The sequence below is a fragment of the Chrysemys picta genome, chromosome 20 (genome assembly GCF_011386835.1).
Source record: "Chrysemys picta bellii isolate R12L10 chromosome 20, ASM1138683v2, whole genome shotgun sequence".
NCBI classification, from domain to species: Eukaryota; Metazoa; Chordata; order Testudines; family Emydidae; genus Chrysemys; species Chrysemys picta.
In genome coordinates, this window is record NC_088810.1 from 17,592,503 (window position 1) to 17,618,605 (window position 26,103).

General features: G+C 55.3%; 1 protein-coding gene across 4 annotated transcripts; it reads right to left on the reverse strand.

The window, feature by feature from the left end:
- Positions 1-24,904, reverse strand: BNIPL (BCL2 interacting protein like). Of its 4 annotated transcripts, none has more exons than XM_065573671.1 (10): positions 24,496-24,904; positions 15,860-15,958; positions 13,304-13,365; positions 12,753-12,980; positions 10,279-10,461; positions 9,581-9,683; positions 7,918-8,049; positions 6,591-6,677; positions 4,357-4,455; positions 1-3,382 (listed from the first exon to the last, which is right to left on the reverse strand). In XM_065573671.1, exons 1-10 carry the CDS (start codon positions 24,537-24,539, stop codon positions 3,340-3,342), a joined length of 1,080 nt encoding a protein of 359 aa, XP_065429743.1. In that variant the 5' UTR covers positions 24,540-24,904; the 3' UTR covers positions 1-3,339. The 4 variants fall into 4 exon arrangements, with proteins under 4 accessions (XP_065429743.1, XP_065429745.1, XP_065429744.1 ...); XM_065573673.1 differs by lacking the exon at positions 24,496-24,904 and adding an exon at positions 17,603-17,781; XM_065573672.1 differs by lacking the exon at positions 24,496-24,904 and adding an exon at positions 17,478-17,781.
- Between the last annotated feature and the right edge of the window lie 1,199 nt (positions 24,905-26,103).

The window sequence follows — 26,103 nt, forward strand, 5'->3', positions numbered from 1 at the left end:
ATGTGTCCAGTCACTTTATTTCATTTTTGTAAACATCCAAACTTGGTACAATAAATACAGTGCCTGTAGCGTCAGTGCTAAACGCATCCACTTGTGAATGTGCAAAAAGTGCAAGCACCAGCCCGTGCAACAGCCTTTTCAAAATAGTTACCACAGTGCCATGGGGGCTGCCCAGCTTTGCGGCATGTGTCTGCCATGCTCTGGGAGGGATAGGATGGGGGAGATGGTACCCAGACTCTCAGGGGATGGGAGTGCCATCTGCTGATCTCACAAACCCCCTCCAGCTTACCCCGGACAATAGGTACGTCTACGCTGCAATAAAAGACCCACAGCATGGCTACGGCTGGCCCAGATTGGCTGATTTGGGTTTGGGGGGTTAAAAATTGCAGGGTAGATGTGTGAGCGTGGACTGGAGCCTGGGCTCCGAGCCCCCCATGCGGTTCCAATCAGCCTTATCAAGAGAAATTTTGGGCCCCGGCCCATCATATTTGCAGAGGCCCCATCCCCTCCCATTTCACCTCAGTTACAGACATTTTGGGGGTCCCCCTGAGCCCCTCTTTTCTCCCCTCGTGTCATCCTTGGTGCCAGTGTTATGATGTGTACAGTGGTTGTGCCTGGCAGCCTGGGACCCCATGGCGCTGGCACTGCGAAACAGAACAAATAGTCCCTGCCCCAAAGAGCTTCCAGTCTAAGGCATCGTTCAAGCAGCTGCTATATTTACATCAAAGAACACAGCTGGGGTTTAGATCAAGGGTAACATTTTCAAACGCCCCCTAAGTGACTTAGGAGCCTCAGGACATTTTTAAAGGTATTTAGGTGCCTAAAGATGCAGATAGGGAACCTCTTGGGCAGGAGCCCTGCCAGCTTTTCTGCCGCCCTAGGCGGCGGAAGGTCCCGCCCCAAAATACCGCCCCCCACAGAGGCGGTGGAAGGTCCCGCTGCCGAAATACCACTGCGGTCGCTGCCCCCCAAATTGTAGTGTGCCTAATGGGTTGCGCCGGCCCTGCTCGTGGGAGTTTCAGAAGCACCTAGGTGTCAACTCCAGACCAATGGGAATTAGGCATTTTTGAGCCTTCCCCAGCACCTCTGTGCACCTTTTGGCTCCTAAGTACCTTTAAAAATCTGTCTCTCAAATCCCATTTTCAAAAGAGACTAAGGCACTTAGGAGCCAAAATCTCCTGGACTTTACATGAGACTTAGGCTGGGATTTTGAAATGTGACTGGCGATTTTGGGTGCCTCATTTGGGGGACAGGGGGACGACAGCTTGAGATACTTAAAGGCCCCTGCTTTTCATAAAAAGCAACAGAGGGTCCTGTGGCACCTTTGAGACTAACAGAAGTATTGGGAGCATAAGCTTTCGTGGGTAAGAACCTCACTTCTTCAGATGCAAGACATAAAGCGCCGAGCTCCCACCCTTAGAAAGTCAGGCCCCTTCAAATCAGACCCCCAAAATCACTAGTCCCTTTTAAAAATCTTGCCTAAGTCACTTTCGAAAATGGGACTTGGGGTAAAATTTTCTAAAGCATCTAAGCGACAGGCGTCAAAGTCCCATCACCTTTCAGTGAGATCTAGGCTCCTAAGGCCCAACGTCTCAGACATATTTAGGAGCCCAACTCCCACTGACATGCGTGGGAGTTAGGCACCTAAGCACCTTTGAGGCTCTGGCCATAAGGCACTTGAAAATGCATCTAAGTCCCTTCGGTGCTTGTGAAAATTCAACGCCCCCCCTTGCAGTACTGGGAACCCAAACACAGCAGCATCAACCAGAAAGTGAAACTGCTCGGTACAGACTCTCTGCCTCAACCGAAGTGAAACAAAACAAAAGAGAACAGGTAAGAGGTGAAAAGTGACGTGCTGAAGCCACCTAGGGCTGTTGGGCACCTATTGAAAGTCAGTGGCACCTGGAGAGTGAATTTCCAGCTGTGCCTTGGAAAATCTCCCACTCAGCTCTGAAAACTTCCTGCAGCTTTAACAGCCTGGGGGTTTGTCGGTAATGTGGCAGGCCATTTGTTGCTTTAAAATGTCTGAGTAACACGGGGTTAACTCTGGCAGCTTCCTCGCCCCCACACGTGCAATGTTATGCAGCTCTGAGGACATACACCCAAGAGATCTTACACTAAACGAGGACTAAGGATGCATGCCTGGGCAGCGGACAGAGACAAACAGCAAGGAAGTGTAGTCTGGGAAAGTTAAATGCAAGGTTATTATGGGCCTGGGTGTTGGGAGAGCTGGTTAGTTTCCTGCATCAGACTCCTGACAATAAACGCTTGGGAGAAAAACACTCTCCGTGAAATACATTTGCCCTTGTCCCGCTCGCCAGCTTGCAGCGTCCCGTCACTGCCTAGGGGGAGCTGTGGCAGGATGCAGAGTGAAGTCTTTGACCCTGGGCACGGTATTTCCAGCCACCTGGGTCCTGGCTGCTTCGGTGCCATTTGCAAATGGAGACACTTCCCTTGAAAGGCGCCAGGAACTAACAAAGCTAACGCTGCCGCACTACTTTCCCCAGCGGGTCCCTGTTCTCCCCTCTCCCTTCCAGGCTAACCTGGAGCTGGTCAGCGTACAAACTGGAGCATTACTTTTCCAGCTGCCAGGACCTGGGCTTTATCTGCCTCTTGGGAACAGAATTCTGCAGCTGGAGCCGAAGTGCCGATTCCACCAGGATGCAGAACGGAATCCAGCGCCTTCTTCCAGAGCTGGATCAGTTCTTGGGGGCTCAAAGGAACTCCTGCTGCTTTGGCCAGCGCTAAGGCGAAATTACTCCCTCTCCTGGAGCTGCAGCAGCTGTGCAGGTGAAAAAAACTTGTTTCCATCCATAAAGCCAACCGGGATCAGTCCGATTGAGACCAACAGCCACTCTGGTTTTAGATCCACAGGGGTACGTCTACACAGTGATAAAAACCCTGTGGCTGGTCTGGGTCAGCTGACTCGGCCTGCGGAACTATAAAAGTGTAGTGTAGAGGTTCGGGCTCTGAGGGATTGCAAGCCCAAAAGGGACTGTTAGATCATCTGGTCTGACTGCCTGTCTCACAGGCCAGAGGACCCCGTACTGAGCCCAGTAACGCATATGCTCCTACCGTCACGTTTCTAACTGTAACAGCACTCACATAAAAACCTGTGTAAGCCAAGTCCTCCATTTAAGCCGGCCTAACCTTAGAAGCCCCCCAGTGTTTAAACCAATGCATCCATTTAAGCTGGACCTATTTACAAACCCGCCTTTCCCAAACACGGTCGTTTCGGTTTCTCCTTTAAAGGAACACTGGTGGGAAGAAGTAACGGAGTTACAGAACTACGCAGCGCGACTGCCCCCTACTGGCGCTGGGGTCTGCTGCCGTGCAGCATCACCGCTGTGTGTCCCTGGAGCCGTTCCAGCTGTGATCCAGCCTGGGGGAGAAGAGAGAAGACATGAAGGCACTGATGTGGCCATTGGTCCAGATTTTGTCCTCTGCTCCAGCCCCTGGGCCAGGGGAGAATTCCCCCCAAAGTAGGCACAGTGTACCCTAGTGACCCCGCATAGGGGGCATGCCAGGGGTGGCGATGCAACCCATAGGCAGCTGGGATGGGCCAGGGTGCTCTGTGTTACACCAAGGGGGTGTTCTGGCTCTAGGGTGACCAGATGTCCCGATTTTATATGGACAGTGATGATTTTTGGGTCTCTCTCTTATCTAGGCTCCTATTACCCCCCACCCCTGTCCCGATTTTTCACACTTGCTGTCTGGTCACCCTGTCTGGCTCCTGGAGCAGCGCAGAATGCAGCAGGAGCAGTGGTGGTGTAAAGTCATGCCATGCCTCTTGGGCCTGCAACACAACATGGGACCCGGACCTGAGAGGAGAGGTGGGCTCAAAAGGGGAACAGGGATGATTTTGCTTTGCAAACTCTGGCCTTGTCTGCACCAACGTGGTTTTGCACGGGGGGTAACGTGCACCAGTGCAAGTCGCCGGCGCAGGCATCGACACGACTGGTCTGAACTGGGGCAGCTACGTCGCTGGTGCAGTTACACCAGCGCAAGCCCTCTCCCGGTGTAGCACTGGGAGCCAGGACGCCTGGGTTCTATTCCTAACTCACTTCCCTTCCCTGTATAAGGGGGTAATAACACTGACCTACCTAAGTGTGAAGGGTTAATAGCCCCCCCTCCCTGGGGGGGGGAAAATGGCAAAAATTATGGTGCGAAGGAAGGGGAAAAAGGTGACTGGGGAGGGTGGGGGGAAGATTTCAAAGGCTTCCACTTAGTCCTCACTCCCCTGGAGGCGGATGGATCCAGAGCCCCCCATCCCAGCCTAGTCGAACCTGCCGCACCCCATAAGCAGCCCGAGGGGCGCCAGCCCTCGACGCGAGCAGGGAAGGATGCTCAACTCACTGTCGGATGCAGTCGGGGATGTGCACTTGCTCAAGAGGAATCTGTTGCGACAGCTCCCACAGGCTGTCCACGAACTGCACTTTCCTGCCAAACTTGGAGCTGGAAGAGGAGGCAGAAGGGGGGGGTAGGTTATTCAGGTCACACGAGCGGTCGTTTTCCCATCAGGGCGCCAGGATGACAGCCTTCTAGTCTGTTCTGTTCTACCCAGGTTCCTAGCCCTCCCCCAGCACCGAGGCACCTTTCACAAACGTGTTAAGCAACATGACTTACATCTCACTAGCCACCCAGCCATGCACACTGCCTGTCCAGTGTCCCATCTCCAGCTGTGGCCAACCTCTGCTGTGGCGGAAAAAAAACCCAACCCCAGAATACATCCGGCCAAAATTCCTTCCTGACCCCTGCAGGCCATCAGCTGAAGCCCTGAAACATGAGATTCCCCATTTGCACATCCCCATGCATGCCGGGGAAAGCTCAGTGGGTTTAGGGGGAGATACTCTGTAGCTCCTCTATGGAGTCTCCCTGGCCTCTCCGCTGCCACTGCTGATACGTTAGTGCCAGTTAGACAGTCCAAGTGCTGAGTCCTAACGGCTGATTGCACATAGGCCAACAAACAGCCAGTCGATCCCAAGCTGGATGGGAACCAGCAATCTGTCGGCAAAAGGCACTCTGGTGTGGTGCAAATGGGTGTAAGCTCATGGAGCTATGCCAGTTTACTCCAGGTAAGAATCTGGCTCTCTTATCTCACGCTTGGTGCAAATAGTGCAAGCTCACACACAAACAGGTTAAGGTCAGGACTCACGCGCACACACACACACACACACGCACACACCAATAGGTTAAGGTCAGGACTTTTGAAACGGACTAGTAATTTGAGGTGTCTGTTTCTGGGGGCCCCACTGGACACCCCTGAAAGAGGCCTGATTTTCAGAGGGTTGGGGCAGCATTGCCAACTCCAGGCGTTCCACAGTCACATGTTAGGCCTCAAATAAATCATGAGATTGTTTTTAAATCTCATGATTTTTAAGCCAAACAAACAAGTTCCTTTTTCTTTGTTGTCTGGTCTCTGAGCCTTTACCATGCACTGGGTCACATGCCAAGCTTTCCTCTGCAGCCACGAGGGCAGGAAACGCCTTTCTTTTTTTAAACGAAAGCCAAGATTTTTCCCGTCATCACCTAGCTCCGGGAGCTGGGGCTTTAAGACAAACATCAAACACGGAGAGAGTTGGCAGCTCTGCTAGTGCTCGGTGCGTTCTAAAAAAACCCCCAAAAAACAGGCTCCTTTTGGATGCCTCAAATTGGGTCCCTGAATCACGAAATCGTTGACCTGAATTCTGCAGCTAGCATGTGTCCCTCCCCAGCGGCTGTATGGCACGGGGCCTATATCTGACTCCCCGCTGTTAGCCCTGCAATCTCAGCTACACTCCATTCTGCTGCTGTTCTCTGGAGGGACTGGAATATGAACCGGTACCTGTAATGTACGACGCTGCCCTCTACTGAACAGCCTGCGTCAGGCTGGCTTATGCTTACTGGCGCCCCACTTTGCTCTTCCCCAGACTGTAGAGTTGCTTCCTAGGCAGAGGCCTGAGTTTCTTGGATAGGGGGCAGAGGGAAGCACCAGGACAAGGCTGCAGCTGGCAGGTGAAATCCAGGTCTTTACACGATGCCCGTTGTCTGGGCACCTAGGAAATGCTGGCAGAGTGCATCCGAAAAATCCTGGGCTAGACTCTTGCGCTGTGCCTGTCACCACAGTGTCTGGATGCATAGCGGATACTTGCTCCATGTACCCGTGTAGCTAACAGCGCTGCTCTCTGGCGAGCGGAGCCCTGCGTAGAGGCCCAGGCTCAGGGAGGAAATATTGCTGAAGGCGTAAAAAGCTCTCTGCATGGACCAGTCTGGGGGGGGCGGGGAGGGGGCTCTTGCCTCTCCAGCCAGCGAGGTGTTAACACGCGCGGGTCCTGAGCGCAAGGGGACGCACCCGACACTGTGGCTGTTCCTAGCGCCCCCTAAGGGTAGCAGTTGGTCTTGCAGACACTAGATCACAATATTGGAGTGTGGTGAGGCACAAGGATGGTCTGTTGCTAATAACGTGCAGCCCACCGGGCTAATGAGCGGTCTGGGCACGATCTCCAGGGGTGCTCTGATACTGCAGGCTGGGTGGCCGCCAACCCCCTCGCACACACACCCCTCTGTTGGGAGCCTCCCCCCAGCCAAGTAAAGCATCCAGTTCACACTACCTGAGGAAGGGGCGGATAACGGCCATCAGCGCCTTGACATACCAGGTGGGATGGACAATAATCATGGCCTTCAGGTTCTTCCGGAGCCTGAAACGATGCAAAGAACACAGGGCATGAGGTACCGATTCGCCGGTGGAACTCACTGCCACAAGATATCCCTGAAGCCAAGAGTTCAGCAGGGTCAGATGTTGATCTGGCTAACGAGACTCCCTTGTTACAGTCGTCAGTGCTGAGGCCGGCGCTGAAGGAGGCTAAGGGGAGTCAAGAAATCCCGCTAGGGTTCAACCGGAGCTGCATGCCTTTGAAAATCCTAGCTTTAAAAAAAACGGGGCTTGCAAGGGCTATAAACAATCTTGCTTCATGGCATTAGCCAACATCTATCGGGAGCCAGTAGGAGGTTTCTGGATGGGCCCCAGGTCCAAGGAAGGGGCTCTGAAGTCCCGGAGTTTTTTCTTTAAAGGTAGCTAAGGGCTTGTCTACATGGGGAAACTGACCAGGGTAGCTCCCCATATGGACACTCCATTCTGGAATAAATCCTGTGCTTACAAAGCCCAGAGGCTGGGAGCTGGGGTGCCAGAGAGAGCCATAGGGTCTGCCTCTGTCCAGCAGCCTCGTTAGACAACCCCCCACCCCTTTATACTCACCACAGCCCAGCGCAGTCCCTTCTTCCAGCCCCTCGAAGGGCGGCTGCAGTTTCCATCCTCACCCAGGCTGGGATTTTTATTTATGGCCCAGCCTGTACCACAGTGTCAGCATCACTGGCCTTCGCGCCGTGCGAGCCAGGTAGGAAGCAGCTGTTTCCCTGTTGCCAATGACTATGGGGTGCAGATTCTGGCTGGGATTGGGGGTATGTGTGGGGGAAAAGGGGTTGAATTTGCAGCCAGCCAGAGCCACCGCTGAACTCAACAGGGAACCCACCCAGTCCCGAGTCCTCCACATGGGCGACAAAGCAGCCCTGGATGGGGAGCGGGGTCTGTGGGTTAGTGCAGATGGCTCAGTATGAAAACTCCTGGGTTCTAGTCCCACCTCCGGGAGGGAAGGTATGTAGGACTCCTGGGGTCTGTCCACAGCTGTGGTGACTGCGGGGCTGGACTCCGGAGTTCTATTCCCCACCCTGGGAGGAGAGGGGGTTCTCGTGATTACAGCAGGGTGGTTGGGAATTAGGACTCGTGTCTTCCGTTCCCAGCTCTTCCGCAAACTCCTGATAGAGTCCTGGCTCACCAGTGGTTAGAGTAAGCGGGGGAACGGAAGGGGGACGGGGCTAAGAGCGAAGAGAGATCTCCCCCTTTGGAGGCTGGGGAAGCAGCGGTCCCCTGCTGGGTCGTACCGCCGGTCGATGGTCCGGTAGCATTGCTTTATCCAGCCGAAGGACGGGATCTGGCTGCGGAGCGTGGCGCCATTCAGACACACCAGGATGTAGCTTTCTGCCACCATCACCTCCAGCGTCCCGATGATGTACCTGCCGGGAGAGCAGAGAGGAGGCCTGGAACCAGCCCTCCTCTAGGCACAAAGCGCCTCCACGCTACAGTCGTGGATTTAGCTTCACATCACACACGCCCCTCCCCCCCAGCAGTGAGGTAAATTGTCTTATCCCCCACCCCTATTTCACAGATGGGAAACTGAGGCACAGAGTAGGGCTGTGACTAGCCCCCACACGAGTAGGGAATAGAATGCAGGAGTCCTGACCCCCTGTCACTTACACTAACCAATAGCCCACATTCCCCACCCAGAGCTGAGCAAAGAACCCAGGAGTCCTGACTCCCTCCCCCCTCCCTCCCCTAACTACTAGACCGCACTTCCCTCCCTGCTGCAGGGTTGGGCAGAGAACCCAGGAGTCCTGACTCCCTCCCCCCCCATCCCTCCCCTAACCACTAGACCGCACTTCCCTCCCTGCTGCAGGGTTGGGCAGAGAACCCAGGAGTCCTGACTCCCTCCCCCCCCCAATCCCTCCCCTAACCACTAGACCGCACTTCCCTCCCTGCTGCAGGGCTGGGCAGAGAACCCAGGAGTCCTGATGCCCAGTCCCCAGCACTAACTACTAGCCCATATTCTATATTAGGCATTCACAGAGCGCCCATTGCTGTAGCATTTAACCCTCTTGTGCCAGCAGCTTCCCCGTCCTGACTAGTGCACTGACAGTCCTCATTTATGGTCTGGGACGGGAAGAGACTGTGAGTGAGCTCAGAAGGGGAACAGCCCGTGTTCCTGTTGGCAGCCAGGCAGGGCTGAGGAGGAGACGGTTATGAGCGAGAGGCTTATTTTAAAAGAAGGTTTTGGCACTTTAAGGGTCCATTTACCAGGACAGTAAAGGGTCAGAGAAACAGCTGCGATGGCATCCCAGGACCTCCTGATGTCTATGGGGAGATTCCAAGAATCCCAGGGCAAAGGAGCCCCCCCACCCACTTACCCACAATGGACTTCAGGCCTGTTCAGGGGTTTATCTGTTCCTGCTGCTCTCGGCACTAGGGCCGATCTCCAGTTACGCTGTCCCTGAACTCAGGGTGAGGGTGGTTTTAAGCCGCCTTTGGGCTCCCGCATATTCTGGTGCCGGGGAGTAAATCAGAGGCGCCTTGGGAATTCTACCTGGAGCAGGGAATAGCCAGAGTGCCCTGCGCTCCGGCCACACGCCCATCTGCCCGCTATGTCAGGGAAGGGCACAGGGCCCTTGTATCAGGGGGCTGTTTGCACCCACTTTAAGGCTCCTTTATGCTGCCAGGGCAGCATCTGAGGGTGGCTCCCCTGCCCCTCTGTGCTGTGCTGAGCCCCACAGCAATTGAGACTGGGGTGAGGGAAAGCCCAGCCCGGCCTGGGAACGTACCCAATGCAGAGGCTTAAGGAGGCAACATCCCTTCTGCCCCCTCCAGTGACCGCAGCTTTACGTCGGCGTCACTTTCCAGTGGGGGGCTCAGAGCCACCCCCAGCCCACGGCCCCCTCCCAGGCTGTTACCCATGTGGTTTGTTCACTAGCCAGCAGGGGGCAGCATGCTCACCTGAACAGGTGCTCCATCACGTACTGATAGTCAGGGATGCTGCTGTGGGGCAGGTAGCAGGAGGCAAAGAGGATGATGGCGTTGAGGCCTTCTCCGTAGTACCCTGGAGCGGCAGAGCCGAGCGAGTGGGTCCAGCTGGCACAGGAGCCTAGCCCCGCCCCCTTACACCTTGGCACACCTGTGCTTCCCCACGGGGAAGCTCCGGGATTGGCCCAGACCAGGTCGGTTTGGCTGCTTTGCTTGGCTCCCGACCCACACGGACGGGGCTGCCATTGTGAACGGCGTCCCGTGGTGCTCTGGGGGCCACAGGCTGGGCGGAACTGGGTTTAGTACAGCAGGCTCGGATGCCGGGGTCCCATAGGGCTGGGGTCGTGGATTTCTTGGGGCAGGAGCTTCTTCTGATTGGCTGCGTTTGCTATGCCCCGTAAAGTGCCTGAGGTACTGACCGGCACCATGTAAATCATAACTCTGGGACCCCACTCCCAGGAGAACCCAGGAGTCCTGATTCCCAGTCCCCTAGCACCAAATTCCCCTCCCAGAGCTGGGAATAGAACCCAGAAATCCTGACTCCCAGCACCACCTGCCCGCATCTAACCACTAGACACTACTCCCCATGCAAGAGTCAGGACTAGAACCCAGGCGTCCTGCTGCCTCCCATTCTAAGCACCAGACCCCAGGGCTATGCGCTCCCTCGTTACCCCCATGGGAGATGACCCTCTTGTAGGGCTCGACGACGCTCAGATCCACTTTCTGCTCCCGCTCGTCCGTCAGGAAGATCCTCCACTTCCGTCCATCCTTGTCCTCGACGTCCACCACGCGCCCCTCACCGAGTTTCTCCTCGAGCAGGCTGCTGTCCAGGCGCCGGGCCCTGGGCAGTTCATCTGCGGAGGGGAAGGGACGGGGGCGTGTATTAGGAAAGGCTCCTGGGCTCTTTTCTGCACTTTTACCAATAACCAGAGAGCACCTGGGCCCTGCCTTGTGTTCTGCAATGCATGGCCCCCTCAGGGCACTGGGGTGCCCATGAGATGGGTGTCAATGGGTGTGGGGGAATGAGGCCAAGGAAAGGAGAATCACACCCCACAAATGACCCAGTCCCCTCCCAAACCTTCCCCCCAAGTCCAGCTCCCCTGGAACCTTCCAGCCAAACATCCACCCCAAACCGCAACCAACCACCCCCGACCCGTCACCCCCCAACCATCCCCCAATCCCTCACCCCAACCAACCCTCGACCCTCCAGCCATCCACCACAACCAACCCCTCACCCCACCAACCATCCCCCAACTCCATCAAAGAAACAACCCTTCACCCCAACCAACCCTCGACCCTCCAACCCCTCGCCACAACTAACTCTTTGACCCCTCACCCCAACCAACCCCTCACCCCAACCAACCCCTCACCCCAACTCCATCAACCAACCAACCCTCACCCCAACCAACCCTCGACCCTCCAATCCCTCGCCACAACCAACCCTCGACCCCCAACCCCTCACCCATCACCCCCCAACCCTTAACCCCAACCAACCAACCCCTTGCCACAAACAACCCTCGACCCCCCAAGCCCTCACCACAACCAACCACCCCGACCCCTCAGTCTCCCAACCAACCCCTCGACCCCCCAACCAACCCCCAACCCCTCAACCACCCACCACAACCAACCTTTCACCCCCCCCAACCATCCCCCAACTCCATCAACCAACCAACCTCTCGACCCCCCCAAACCCCTTGCTCACCAATCAAAGTGACATTGTGCACACCATATGTTTTATGGAAATATGCTTATGACTGTGAATATGATTTAACTGGAATATGCTTTATGCAAAAGGTCTCTAGTAAGGTATCATAAAGTTTATAACCTACTGAATATATTCCTCCTATTTGTATGCATGAATCATTCTTATATCTGAAGGAAGAAATATGAAGTATAACTCTGAGGGCCTATTGTAATTATGCAAAGTGTGGGCCATTAATGGTGGTTTAGAATCTTGATGGCTCACATTAACTAGGACAATTGGTTGTAAATGGCTCTGTTTACTTGCAAACCTTCCTGTGTAGGTGTGGGCCAGCCTGTGGGTAATGAAGAATGAATCTCACAGGACATGTGACCAGGTCACATGAGACTGGAATCCATCTTAAATCTGGTACTTTTCCATTTAGAAGGAGGGGTGAGGACCCAGAGAGACAAAAGATTCCGGCCTTGTGCCAAAGCTATAAAAGGAGGAGGCCAGTCATGAGAAAACCCCTCGTTTCCACCTAAGATGTCTGCTGGAATTAACAAGGACTGTACCAGGGGCAAGGATCGAGCCCAGACTAGGAAGGAGTCTAGTCTGTGAAAGAAGCTTATTGGAACATCTCTGAGGGTGAGATATAACCTGTAAACAGTTTCCTAATGTATTAGGTTTAGACTTGCGTGTTTTTGCTTTATTTTGCTTGGTAACTTACTTTGTTCTGTCTGTTATTACTTGAAACCACTTAAATCCTACTTTTTATACTTAATAACATCATTTTTGTTTATTAATAAACCAAGAGTAAGTGATTAATAACTGGGGAAGCAAACAGCTGTGCATATTTCTCTATCAGTGTTATAGAGGGGGATAATTTATGAATTTACCCTGTATAAGCTTTGTACAGAGTAAAACGGATTTATTTGGAGTTTGGATCCCATTGGGATCTGGGTGCTGGAGGCAGGTAACCTGCTAAGTTGTTTTCACTTAGAGCCTGCAGTTTTGGGGGCATGGTCCAGACCCTGAGTCTGTGTTGCAGCAGGCTAGTGTGTCTGGCTCCACAAGGCAGGGTTCTGGAGTCCCAAGCAGGCAGGGAAAACAGACTCAGAGGTAATTTCAGCACATCAGGTGACAGTCCCAAGGGGGTCCCTGTGACCGAACCTGTCACTCAACTTCCCTGGAACCGTCCCTCCAAATCTCCAGCCAGTCCCAGTCCTCCCCTCCAAGCCTGCCCCCCATTTCCACTCGCCCTTCCTGACCCACCACTCCAACTCCCCTGCCGATCCTGACCCACCACCTCAGCTTTGTCTAAGCCCCCTGCCATTATGAGCCCCAGCCAGGCCTGCTTCCCACCCACCCCTGCACCTCAGCCAGACCTGCCCCCACAAAACCCTCCCCTGCTCTGACGCTCAGCCCAGCCCAGCTGCGGGCGCATCCTCTCTCCAGCCCCACCTTCCCACTCAAAGTCATGGCCGCCCTCTGGCCCGTCCAGCAGCTCGCTCTCGGACGGTGTCTCCAGCTCGTCCACGTTGATGTCCAGGCTGCCGTCCGGCGTGCGCTCCGGGTAATCGCCCGACTGCACCGAGCCCTCGGCCCGGTCTAAAGAGAGGCTGAGATCCGGCGCTGGCAGCCGCTTCTTCATGTGCCGCTTCCCGCACAGCTCCAGGGTGTTGGGGGCAACTGGTGCGGGATGGGGAGGGAAGGAAGGATCAAGACAAACAAAAGCAAGAGAAAAGGGATGTGAAACAGAAAAGAGAGGGGGGAGGGAAGGAAAACGTATCGTCCAGAAAACGCCGCTGCTTATGCAACGATCGCTGGATTGGGGCCGAGTGGACAAAACCTTCCCACCCAGACCAGCTGTGTTCTGGGGGTGTTTGGGGACGCGGGGGGACGTAGCCCTTGCCTGGCTGCACCCCCAGCACTCTCACACCCAGAACCTTCCCTGCTGGTGTTCTTGGGATCTTACCTTCCTAACTTCGCCCGCCCCCTGGGCACGGCCTTACCTAGGCTGGGCTCCCCGCCAGAGTCTTCAAGGTCCTCCTCCGAGACCTCCTCTGGGAGAGGCCTGGAAGACAGGTGAGGATGAGACACTCAGGGGGATGGGTCAGGGACGGCTAGTGTTTCTCAATGACCGGTCCGTGGACTGGCGCCGGTCTCTGAGATCTCCCTGACGCAAGCCGGTCCCTGGTATCAAAAAGTTTGAAAAATGGTGAGCGGGAGCATCCCTCCCAGCTCTGAATTGCTATGTTCCTGTGGGGGAGGGGGCCAGGAGTCAGGCCTCCTGGGTTCTATCCCCAACTCTGGGAAGGGAGTATGATCTAATGGTTAGAGCAGGGGGGGGCAGGGCCGGGCCGGGCCGGGGGAGAGTCAGGGCTTATGGGTTCCATTCCCAAGGGAGGCAAGGGGCTAGAGCCAGGCAAAAAAGAAGAGCGCCGCGCCACCGTACCCCCCCCCCCCGCGCGAGCACCGCGCAGCCGAACCCCCCCAGCGCCGGCGAAATCCCTACCCCCCCAGCACCACGCCGCCCGAAGCCCCGCCCCCCCAGAGCGCCATGCTGCCTGAGGCCCCTGCCCCCCCTCCGAACACCAAGCCCCCGCCCCCCTCCGAGCGCCGCGCCAAGCCCCCGTCCTCCTCCGAGCACTGTGCCGCGCCAGCCCCCGCCCCCCCTCCGAATGCCAAGACCCCGCCCCCCTCCGAGCGCCATGCCGCGCCAGCCCCCACCTCCCCTCCGAGTGCCAAGCCCCCGCTCTCCTCCGAGCGCTGCACCAAGCCCCCGTCCTCCTCCGAGCACCGTGCCGCGCCAGGCCCTGCCCTCCCCCCCGAGTGCCAAGACTCCACCTCCCCTCCGAGTGCCAAGACCCCGCACCCCTCCGAGTGCCGTGCCACGCCAGCCCCCACCTCCCCTCCGAGTGCCAAGCCCCCGCCCCTCCGAGCACCGTGCCGCCCGAAGCCCCGCCCGCCTCCGAGCGCCGCGCGCGGAAACAAACAAAAAAACCCCTCCAGCGCTGCCCCGACGAACCAATAAATAAATAAATAAATAAAAACCCGAGCGCCGCCTCGCCCCAACGTGCCGCCCCAAGCACGTGCTTGGTCGGCTGGTGCCTGGAGCTGGCCCTGGCTAGGGCCAGGGTGGGGACTGTGTGCTCGAATTAATGTTATGTCATCACATTGTGCCTCAGTTTCCACATCTGTTAAATGGGAATAATGACACTGACTTAGCTCCAGAGCTACCTACAGTGGAGTCAGCGGCAGAGCAAGTGTCACACACAGGAGGCTCTGCTGCTGAAACCCTGCCCTGCCGTCCCCGCTATTCCAGCCCTGGGCTGCCCATGCCCAGCCCTGCCAACGCCCCTCAGTCCCAACCCACAGCCCCCCAACTTGCTATTCCAGGCCTTAGCTCCTCACACACACAGCTCTGCCGCTGGCCCTCTGCCCTCTCACGTCCAGGACGAGTTGGACCAGACAGTCACACAATGTAGTGGACCAAACCAAACCAAACCCATGGGCTGAGACCACCCAACTCATTTCACATGAGGATTTGAACCCAGGTCCCTGAGAAGGCTTCGTCCTGGCTCTCAAACCCCACCTCATGTCATTTACAACGCGGATCCTTTTCTGTCCTCTCCCTTTCCCTCCCTCCTCCCCCCGCCACTACCCGCTGGGTAAACAGCAGAGCTCAGCCGGCACAGCTGTGCCCCGTTCGGCACGTGACCGCTGGCAACAGCTGCCTATCGGAAGGAGGTGGGAATACAGCTCCTGCAGCGGCGCCGCGGCAGGCGTTTTGCCTGATGGATCCAGTCGCAGACACCAACTGCGCTTGCGTGTGCTCAGAGTGTCTGTGCCGGGTGCTTTCCACTGCGGGGGTTAAATAGAGACTTTGCTTCCTCTTTATGGCCAACTGTTTGCTAGTTATTTTGTCCATTGATCCCCATTCTACAGGAGGGGAAACTGAGGCACAGAGCCGGGAAGCTACTCTCCCCAGGTCACTGGCAGAGCTGGGCACAGAACCCTGGAGTCCTGGTTGCCCGTCCCCCCTTCTATCCACTCGATTAGTGCATTCCTTGCCCTGAGTCAGCCACAGAACCCAGGAGTCCTGAGACTGCCAGGCCAGGGGGCTATCTGCTGGTCCACGCTGCCTCTACCAGTCATGTTGCTTCTTGAAAGACACCGGCTGGAAGGGGACGGTTGCCCCCTCCCATACTCCGAACCCCTTGGCTGTGCCCTGAGCTCCCTGGCGCCAGCTGCCTCATCAGACCGACACCCATTCGCCATTTTCTAGTCCTTCCGTTCCCCCATTAGCTCCACCCCCACCCTCCCCACCCTGCAGGCTGAACCTCTGATCCCCAAGGACGCCCCCGTCCTCCTGATAGTGCAGTTCAAATTCACCGCGGTGGCGCCAGCCCTTTGGGGTCCCCCAGGGGCAGTGATGTGAGTGGGGCAGGGGCCATCTGTGTCACCTCCCATTGCTCCCGGGACAGGGCGACAGGAGACGCGGTGAGGATCCCAGACAGCGCCCCCCGCTCTGCAGCGCAGTCCCCCCCTCCCGCTACATCTCTTACCCTGGGAACTCCTCGTCCTGCCATTCCTCCTTCAGCTCCATGTCCTGGATGTCCTCCCCCAGCTCGGCCAAGTCCTGCTTCTCCGGTTCCCTCTGGTCCCTGCAATGCCAACGGAGGAGAGCGTGGGCTGGAGGAACCGGGTTCAGGCCAGTCCACAATTGGGCAGGAGAACGCATCTAAACAGGGACGACCACAAGGGCAGCTCCGTCCTCAGTGGGAGGTTTGGCCTGAACCAGGATTGCGGCCTTCCTAGGGCCAGGCCCCCCGGGCTGTGAATGGAGCCCGTCCGCGGGTCAGACCCAGCCGGGCTCCTAGGAACCAGGAGCTGTTACCACCTCCCGCGTGGAACGAGTTGACCCCGCCCCAGCTGGCACTAACATCGGGAGCCCCTCGTTGGCAGCTTGGGCACAGAGCCGCAGGAGGGAAGGGGCTCCCATCTCACCCATCGAGGCAGATCCCCGCAGGGCAGGGCAGGGCAGGGCAGAGCTGTCTGGCCCTGCCACTGGGACGCCTTCCCCAGGCTGTGGGTCTTTCCCCAGAGCCCCGGGATGCCCCCACACAGCCTCCTGCCCAGAGGGACCAGTGCCAAACCCAGCACCGCCAGGGCCCCAGTGCAGCTGCTCCTCCCTTTGTCCCTGCTGCGAGTGGGCAGAACATGCCCCTCCCTCAGCGAGGGCACCCTCTGCCACCGCTCAACTCCCCTCCGGGCTTGGTCTGGCATGGCCTGATACGGCCCCCGGAGGGCACTCTCGGTGCCAGGCCAAGGGAGGATCGCCCGTTCTTCCAGCTCTTCTGGAGCAGGGAACTCGCTGCAAGAGAGAGATTGTCTCGCGGCCACCTCCCCCCACCCAGGCACCCAGACCCCATCCACCCACCTGGGCACCCAGGCCCCACCTCAACCCTGTCACCTGACCCCCATCTCCTGCCATCTGGGCCTTGCCTCACCACCGGACTCACACCCCACCTCCTCCCTTCTCACATACACACCCCTGCCGTCACCCATGCCTCCTTCTCCCCATCTCTTTCCCTCCATCACCCACCCAACCCCGTTGCCTGACCCCCATCTTCTGTCACTCAGGTCCTGCTTCCCCATCCATCGCCCAGCCCCTCCTGCTTCCCCTCCTATTCCCCGTCATCAAACCCCACCCCCACACACACACCCTGTTGCTACCATGGGTGGGCATCAGCGAGGTGGAAACAGGGTGGCAGAGTTGGCACCATCTGACTGCCGGCTCCCCTTCCTCCCCGGCCTGTGCCCCCGCAGAGCTCAGCTCTGCTCTTCCCCTGCCTACAGCACCCAGGAGATGGACTCAAGCTCTGAGACTGGGACCCAGGTTTGCATTCGGATCCCACCTCTCCGAACCCCAGGGGGTGCTGAGTTCTCCTGGCTGCAAGAGCACTGAGCCTGCGGCACGGCCACCGTCCCCATCCCCCACCCACACGGTCCCCCAAAGCCTGACTTACATCCCCGCTGCAGCTGGGGAGGAACCAAGACACCCGCAAGAGGCCCCCCCCACCCTTTCCATGACAGCCTGGCTGGCAGAGTCCCTGCTGTGCCCGGCCTACGTCCCCTTGTCCCGAGCCTGCCCCAAGGCAGAAGCCCTGTGTTGAAACATACGCGGTGATCACAGCTCCTCCTCTTTGACCGTCCATCTGCAGCTAGCACCGGGCTAGAATCACCTCGGCTGGCATGCAGGGGATCCCGTAGCTGCCCCCCGGCCTCTTGTGGCAGTCGGCAATTACCTCTCAACACTGCTCAGTTACAAACGCGGCCGGCTAGCCTCACTGCTGCTTGGGCCCGTTGCAGGGAAGGAAAACGAGGAGCATTGGAGCAGCTGCTCAGAGCCGGCAGCTTTCCCTTTCTCCAGCCAGCTGACATCAGCCCTGTACCTGGCGGCACTCGCTGGCACACCCAAGAAAATCAACCCAGCGCCGCCCTAGCAAGCCCTGTAGTCTAGCGCAGGGCTGGTCCTGTTGACACAAGCCCGGAGAGCCAGCGCAGCACCCAGCCACTCTGCGTCTCTAAGGAAACTTAAATCCAGCAAGCAGGGGGGGGGTAGAAAACAGGTGTCACTTTGGGCCCGCTTTGGGAACGGGGACTAGGAATCTTTTGTCAGCAGTAGGGGACCCCCATTAGAAAACGGGGAGCGAAGGTGGATTGGCACTGGCGGGCAGGGGGAGATGAATCCGCTTCACTTCCTTGCAAAGGGGCTTCTGAATTAACTCACCGAGGCCGGGGGTTTTGAAGGCGTTCGGCGGCCCGTTCCCATCGGCTTTCAATACCATTTTGGTGCCTGACTCCCCACGGCGCCTCTGCAAAGCCTGCGAGCGAACGTGCTCTGTCCGGCGGAAGGGCTTTAGAGCACCGTTTTTGTAATGACACCCTGCAGCCGGGTCCTCAGTGAGTTTCGAATCCAGGCCCTGCAGAGCTAAAGGAACAGACCTGGAGAAACAGCTCCTGGCCTAGCTGCTCTTACATGGACCATGTCCAGGGGAACAACGAGGCACTCGACGCTAGCCACCAGCCGGCCTAGCCAGTAGCGGCAGATGGAGTTTGACGCTGCTTCGTTTGCTCTGCAAGATAAACAGGCAGGATCTTTATTGGCCACTGAAAAGACGGGATGCTGCAGCTGGCCCTGCCTCCCGGGCACTTCATGGCTAGGCACAGAACAGTTGCTGCGTTCGCCAGCCCAGCTCCCCACTTTGGGTGATGCCACAACGCAAACTCTCTCCTCTAAGAGATGCCACCGATGGCCTTCATGCTGGGGCGAGCTTCCAGCAAGCTCGCCTCCTCCTGCCAGCTAAGTGGGTTCAGGCGAAGGGGCATTGCCAGCGTGGTCTAACAGATAGGGCACGGGATTGATTTTCTGTCCACTGCTGTATGTTGTGAGGCAGGAGATCTGGGTTCTAATCCTGGCTCTGATCTGTTGTGTGACTTTGGGCTAACCACGTCCCTCTTGGGTATTCAGGCTGTAAGCTCTTTGGTGCAGGGGCTGTGACCCGGCCCAGGCGTTACTGTGATATAGAAAACAATCAAGTGTTGACAACTCTTGCGATATTTGGTGCTCTTCTTAAAGCTAAAAGTACATTTCTAGCCTAGTGGTTGCAGAAAAAACCCTTGAGAACAGGACTCGAGCGCGATCCTAAAGGCTCAGAAGCCGAACAGCAAAGAAAAAGAACCCAAGATTCATTTTTTAATAGAATCTTATGATGTTTTTAGGGCCTGACTCCGTGTATTTGAACAGCTGGGGCTGGTGATGCTCCAATCACCCTCACAGGTGCAGGCAGAACAAGGAAAGGGAGGGGGATTCTCTCTGAGCATCGGAGGGAGCAGCTTTGTTGAGGTCGGTAGAGCTAATACGTAGCTCAAGCGCTGGTTGAAAATTTTCCGACAAAACAGTTTCCTATCAGAAAATCCCGACTGAACAAAATCAAAATGGTTCCCGAGAACGTATCAGTGGATAATGGAAAATGATCCAAACGTTTCCTTTCAATAAGGTCAAAGCACTTTGTTTTCACTCTATTCTGACGTCTGTGTTATTTTATATCATACTGATGATATTATATCTTCTGTCTTGCCACGTCTCTATTCCGGGCCGGTGACTTTTATAGCCTTCTTCCAAAACTCAAGATTGTCCTGTGATTGGCCGTGATGCAAATTAATTCTATCATTAACACAAAAGTCAAAATAAAGCGTTTGGAATTTCAACTCTTCCTGCCAATTTGCGATGAAAGCAAATTTTGAAAAGAATTTCCTGCAGAATGGAAATTGGAAGTTTACCAGATTTTGATCCACCGTCTGCCAGGGTCACAGGCTGGCCGTGCGTTGTGTGAAGAACTTCCTCACGTTTGTTTGAAACCTGCTGCCTGTTAATTTCGTTGGGCCAGGCCAACTTCTTGGGTTCTATCCCAGATGAGATCGTCCATCAGAGCTGCTCCCTGGACGACCCTTTACATTTAGTTCAACATAGCTACAGCGCTGAAGGGTGTGGCAGTCTAACCCCTGCTGTAGATGCGGATGCTTGGGGAGATCCAACAGCAATGAAATGCCCACTTCCGTCGCTGTAGGAAGCAGCCACGCTACAGCGCCCTAGTTGTGGAGCTGTAGCACCCGCAGTGTAGACGAGGCCTTAGCTCTGGCTACACCAGCTAAGACCCTGCTCCCTCTAGTATGTCTCCAATAACTTCTGCTGTGTTGCAGTGGGAGAGGGATTCAGTTCCCTCCAGACCCTGGGGGCTGTGCCCTGAAGCAAAGAACAGCTGGGCTGGAGGAAGCCAGCGGACCAGGCCTGTGAGGACGTAAGCAGTGTAGGGGCATGGGTCAAAAACATCTGTGTCAGCAGAAGGGAGAGGAGACAGCAGTGAAGTGATGCTAAGAGCCAGGGGTACCCTCGTGCAGGGTTTGGGGTGTCTTCCCCTGCCCAGCAAGCCTCTCTCATCAGGACAATGTGATTAGCATCTTAATGAGCATGATGACACCTTTCCTGCTGCCAACACATTCCTTTCCGGTGATCTGTGGCTTCCGGGCACACGCCCTGCTGTTCCAACCTGCCCTGGGCCGGGAGCTCCCAGACAAGCTGGCACACGACTCGGTTAGCGGGTCCCCGTGGGGCCAGAACTGTGTGGTGCATACAGATGGGGCGAGGCAGCGGAACGGGCTCTAACACGGCTGGGGCTGTGGGGAGGGGGTGCTGTCCACGGTGTCTCCAAGGCCTGGCTTCTTCGCTATTGCGTTGCCATCAAAAGTTGTGCACTCGTCATAGATTCCAACGCCACAAGGGACCATTGTGACCATCTGGTCTGACCTCCTGGCCGCACAGGCCAGAGATCTCCCCTAAATCATTCCTGGAGCAGATCTTGTAGACCAGGGGTCGGCAACCTTTCAGAAGTGGTGTGCCGAGTCTTCATTTATTCACTCTAATGTAAGGTTTCGCGTGCCAGTCATACATTTTTACGTTTTTAGAAGATCTTTCTATAAGTCTATAATATATAACTAAACTATTGTTGTATGTCAAATAAATAAGTTTTAAAAAAAATGTTTAAGAAGCTTCATTTAAAATTAAATTAAAATGCAGATCCCCCTGGACTGCTGGCCAGGACCCGGGAAGTGTGAGTGCCACTGAAAATCAGCTCGTGTGCCACCTTCGGCACACGTGCCATAGGTTGCCTACCCCTGTTGTAGACCAACATCCAAACTTGATTTAAAAACTTGTCAGTGGAGAATCCACCATGATCCTTAGCAAGTTGTTCCAATGGTTAATTGCTCTCACTGTTAAAAATTCACCCCTTATTTCCAGGCTGAATTTGTCTAGTGTTAACTTCCAGCCGTTCGCTCCTGTTACCCCTTTCTCTGCTAGACTGAAGAGACCACTAGTAAATATGTGTTCCCCATGTAGGTACTTATACCTATAAGTTACCCCTTAACCTTCTCTTTGTCGAGCTAAATAGATTGAGCTCCTGGCGTCTCTCACGGTAAGGCAGGTTTTCTAACCCTTAATCAGTCTCGTGGCTCTTCACTGACCCCTGTCCAATTTATCAACATCCTTGAATTGTGGGCACCAGAACTGGATCCCACCAGTGCCAAATACAGAGGTAAAATCACCTCTCTGGCTCCTCCTCGAGATTCCCCTCTTTCTGCATCCCAAGATCGCATAAGCCCTCTTGGCCGCAGCATCACACTGGGAGCTCAGGTTCAGCTGATTACCCACCACAACCCTCAAATCTCCTGCAGACTTGCTGCTTCCCAGGACAGAGTCCCCCCATCCTGTAAGCTGTGTCTGAGCAACTAAGCAGGATCAGACCTGGTCAATATTTGGAGGGGAGACCTCTGAGAAACAGCCTAATACTAGTGCCTACCTACCTTTTTTCTCAGTAGGTCTCAAAGCAAGTCAATATCATTATCCATTTTACAGGAGGGAGAACTGAGGCATGGTGAGGCAAAGTGACTTGCCCAAGGTCATCCAGCAGGCCAGTGGCAGAGCTGAGAATAGAATGCTGGCCTCCTGAGTGCCAGTCCGCTGCTCTTTCCACTAGGCCACACTGCCTCCCTGCTCAGTTCTTGGATGGAGACCTCTAAAAAAAAGCCAGGCTGCTACAGGAAGCGGTGTCGCAATGCAGCAGGGCGCACTCTCCCCTTGTGAGCTGTTGGCGCTAGGTCCTCATGGAGGCGCTATCTTTCACATGGGATATAAAATCCCCCAGCAGGTGCAATTTCCGGCATTCTGGCTTAAAATCCAGCTCCCACAAAATCACCTCCCGCTTGGCAAAGCTGCTCCTGTGGTTCCAACCGGGTGAGCTATGAAATCCTCGGTAAAGCGCTTTACTGCTGAGTGACACGTTGACTCTGAAGCCTAATGGTGGTCGTGAACATTTGCTATTTCATTGCTGCTCATTTTAAAGGGGAAAAGGGGGATTTCGGGTGGGGCACAGGATTGTGGGCAGAGCGTAAAGTTCCACCACTTCCTCCTCGCCCTGCCTTCAGAGGAAAGAGGCACAGAGACAATGAAACATCCACCCTCTCTGTTCAACCGCAAGGGTTTGCGTGTTTTTCTGCTTCACCCTCCTTCAAAGAAAACAAACAAGTCATGAAGTTGCCTCACAAGCGGGAGGGAGTCCCTGTATAATTCTCCAGTGATTATGCCCCACCTGCCTTCCGAACCTTAACACGGGCTCTCAACTGTTTTCACCACACCAGGAGCAGTAACGGAGCCTTTTCCAACTCCAGAACGCCCTGCTAATCCAAATCCATCGATTCTACACCCAGAAGGGACGCCAGATCATCCTGCACAGCACAGACCAGAGACCTTCCCCTAAATAATGAGACAGACCATCCCCACCCTGAAGAGTATCCAGTCTAAACTGACAAGCCAGCCAGAGGGAGGGCAAAAGGAAATATTTAATGGGACTAAAAATCTTTAAGCAGCAATGATCATTTAGAGCTTGTGACCTTTGAGTGGGATGCATAAGCAGCATTCAGCAAAATCCACGTGTTATAAAGCATATTGAGGCAGGGACTGTCTTGCTGTTCTGTTTGTACAGCGCCTAGCACACTGGGCTCCCGGTCAAGATCAGTGCGACCGCAAACACAAATAATAGAATTTACAGCTGTGTAAATCCTGGTCATTCCATTGGTGCCACGCCCTGTGACATCAGCTCAAGATCTGACCCCAAGCTGCTGGAAACTGACAGTGTTTCAAAACACCATTTCTCTCCTTAGCAATCCTGAATCATCGTTCATGCTCTTTTCCCCCATCACAGAGCTCCATCCCTGTCTTACCCACCGGCCTGCCTACCCTCTCCCCGTCAAATCCCTCCTCAAGGCCCACTTCTTCTGCGAGGTCTAAAATAATTAGCCAGCTAATAAAAGTCAGGGTATTATTGTTGTTATTTATATAGTGGTAATGCCATGGTAATGTCATGGGCCAGAATGGCATGGTGCTAGGCGCTGTACAAACAAAGAACAAAGAGACAGTCATCGCTCTGAGAGCCCAGTCTAAGTAAGGGTAGAAATGAAACCAGGGATATATGGACCTCAATTTTCAACAGTAACTAGTGATTTTGGGCTGCCAATAAAATTAGGATTCAAATGCTATTTGGAGGGGGAGGCGTCACTCCTAAAAGTCGGATTCTGAAAACCCTAGGGGAGTAGTAGCTTACTGCAGCCCCCATTCCATTGCACTATGGCCTGGAATTTCAGCTCAACTCCCATGCAGGCACATACATAAGTCAGTGCTGAGATCTTCAGAAAGTCTGGTCCCAACGGTGGGTGCTCCGCACTGAAAAACCTGGCCCTCTGCATGGCAGCCTCTCTACAGGATCAGGCTCCACTTTCAGCAACCATCCACTTTCTGAGCGGGATTTATCGGCCTGTCTGAAAGGCCAGGCACGGTAGGATACAGTTAGGGTGACCTGATGTCCTGATTTTATAGGGACAGTCCCGATTGTTGGGTCTTTTCCTTATATAGGCTCCTATTACCCCCCACCCCCGTCCCGATTTTTCACACTTGCTGTCTGGTCACCCTGCATCCGAAGAAGTGGGCTGTAGTCCACGAAAGCTTATGCTCTAATAAATGTGTTAGTCTCTAAGGTGCCACAAGGACTCCTGTTCTTTTTGCGGATACAGACTAACACGGCTGCTACTCTGAAACCCTAGAGACAGTCAATCAAATCACAAGCCAATCAAATCACAAGGACAACACATGCCTGATTCTCCAGCTGCCTCCCCCAACAACCCCAAACCGTGTTTGCTGGTTCCACAGTCTCTAGACCCCACACCGATAGGCACTCCCAGGTACACTCACGGTTACTGCAAAATTGCTGACTGACTTTCTCATTTTTACCATGTACGTATGAAATAAATCAGTTGGAATATAAATATCGCATTTACATTTCAGAGTACAGTTTACAGAGCACTACAAACAAGCCATTGTCTCTATGAAATTTTAGTGTGTACTGAGTTCGCTAGTGCTTTTTATGCAGCCTGTTGCAAGACTAGGCAAATACTGAGCTGAGTTGATGTACCCCCTGGAAGACCTGTGCGTACCCCCAGCAGGGATACGCGAGAACCACTGGTCTGGATTAACCGAGATCAGAATCCGGCCTGACGGGGGTCACAGACACCCAGCTGGGCTACTCACCTTTGAGGCTGCAGTTTCTCATCATAGTCTGCGTAGGAACCCATCGTTCCAGCCCTCAGAGAACACTGAAGTTAGCTGGGTTCCTCTCTCACCCCTTCTTTGGGAGCCAAATCCCCAATGGATTTTCCCTCCTGTGGCTCTCAGGACACCAGTTATGGCCCCTGTGCTACTCATCCCAAACTGGTTTGTCTGCATTAGCACCTCCTGACTCCACCTGATGAGAATTCACTGGGTCCTAGTGCCCATTGTTCTGCCCCTGCAGACAGGGCCGGCTCCAGGCACCAGCTTGGCAAGCAGGTGCTTGGGGCGGCCACTCCGGAGAGGGGCGGCAGGTCCAGCTATTCGGCGGACGGTCCCTCACTCCCGCTCCGAGCGAAGGACCTTCCGCCGAATTGCCGCCGCAGATCGCGATCGCGGCTTTTTGGGGCGGCCAAAACCCTGGAGCCGGCCCTGCCTGCAGACAAAGCTCTGGAGTGGCAGAAGGGGTAGTGGGGGGGGGGGGCGATTGCTCCCTGTTACCCCCAGTTTGCCTGCTGCTGTGTCTGGGCCAAGGAAGGTGGGCCCAGGCACAGGGCTCCATCATAATGAAACGTCGTCCAAGGACAGCATCAGCTTCAGGGAAAATCCCTGGATCCCAACTGGCCCCCCCAAGCTCCGGGAAAAACTGGGGGCTGTAGCTCTAGGTAACCCTGCAGCAAGATTCCCCGGTCCTGGCATTAGACCATAGGCAAAGTGGGAGCAGACAAGCAGCCATGTCCTAAGGACCTGAGAAAAAGGGCCCCCGACCGTCCACAGGGGGTAGTTATCTGAGACAGACAGACTCCTGCGTCCTATTCCCGGCTCTGCTGCTGATTCACTCGATGACCTTAGGCATGTCTCTGTGCCTCAGTTTCCCCCTCCAGTACAGAACAATGCCCCCCTCTGTTCCCAGCAAGATTCCCAGGGGCCTCATTCCCCTGATCGGCTAATTCTAAGCACGCTGCAGCAGCAGCTCTTTCAGCCTCTGTCGGGGAGGGGAAGCAGGAAAAGGGGTGCCAGGCATTAGTCACAATTCACACACCCTCCTCCAGCCAATTGAGGAGGAGCATTGAGGGATCCAAAGTCAAAGGCATCCTGTGTATCTCAGTTGTGCCTAGATGTGCTAGGCGCTGTACAAAGAGAGAGCAAAAAGATGGTCCCCGCCATGAAGGAGCTTGCAGATTCTAGCTCCCAGCCTCTCTTGTGGGCAGGAACCCCAGGATGGGGGAATTTGAGCCCCGAGCAGCTCGAATTAAACTCCCAACCTGCTCTCTCGTGTGCAAGCTTGCAGTGCGTGTGGGCGGGCCAGCATCCAGGAGAAACGACCAGGGCTGTTAACAACACCAACAAACTCTCCCCCGGCCTCCAGGCCCGGCTCAGCTTTTCCATTGACTCAGAGGAGCCTGGGTTGCTGCGAAACACCATTGGCAGCTGCCAGGAAGCACACTTGGCGTGTGGGTTACCGCAGCGACACGGCCCCCCCGACTTCCCCTGCTCCAAGAACCAGCCACTGCCTCACCAGCTTCCTGTTTTCTCTGCCACACACTTCACTCAGAAACACAGTCAGGCCTTTGCCCTGGCTTTTGGGAT

Excerpts from the sequence above, each read along its gene's own strand:
- BNIPL (XM_065573674.1), bottom strand. The coding sequence starts at position 17,385 with ATGGAAAGGGTGGGGGGGGCCTCTTGCGGGTGTCTTGGTTCCTCCCCA. Across the intron at positions 13,366-15,859 it reads CAGGACGAGGAGTTCCCAGG|GCCTCTCCCAGAGGAGGTCT; the intron begins GTAAGAGATGTA and ends CCTGTCTTCCAG. Across the intron at positions 4,456-6,590 it reads GTTATCCGCCCCTTCCTCAG|CTCCAAGTTTGGCAGGAAAG; the intron begins GTAGTGTGAACT and ends CTCCTCTTCCAG.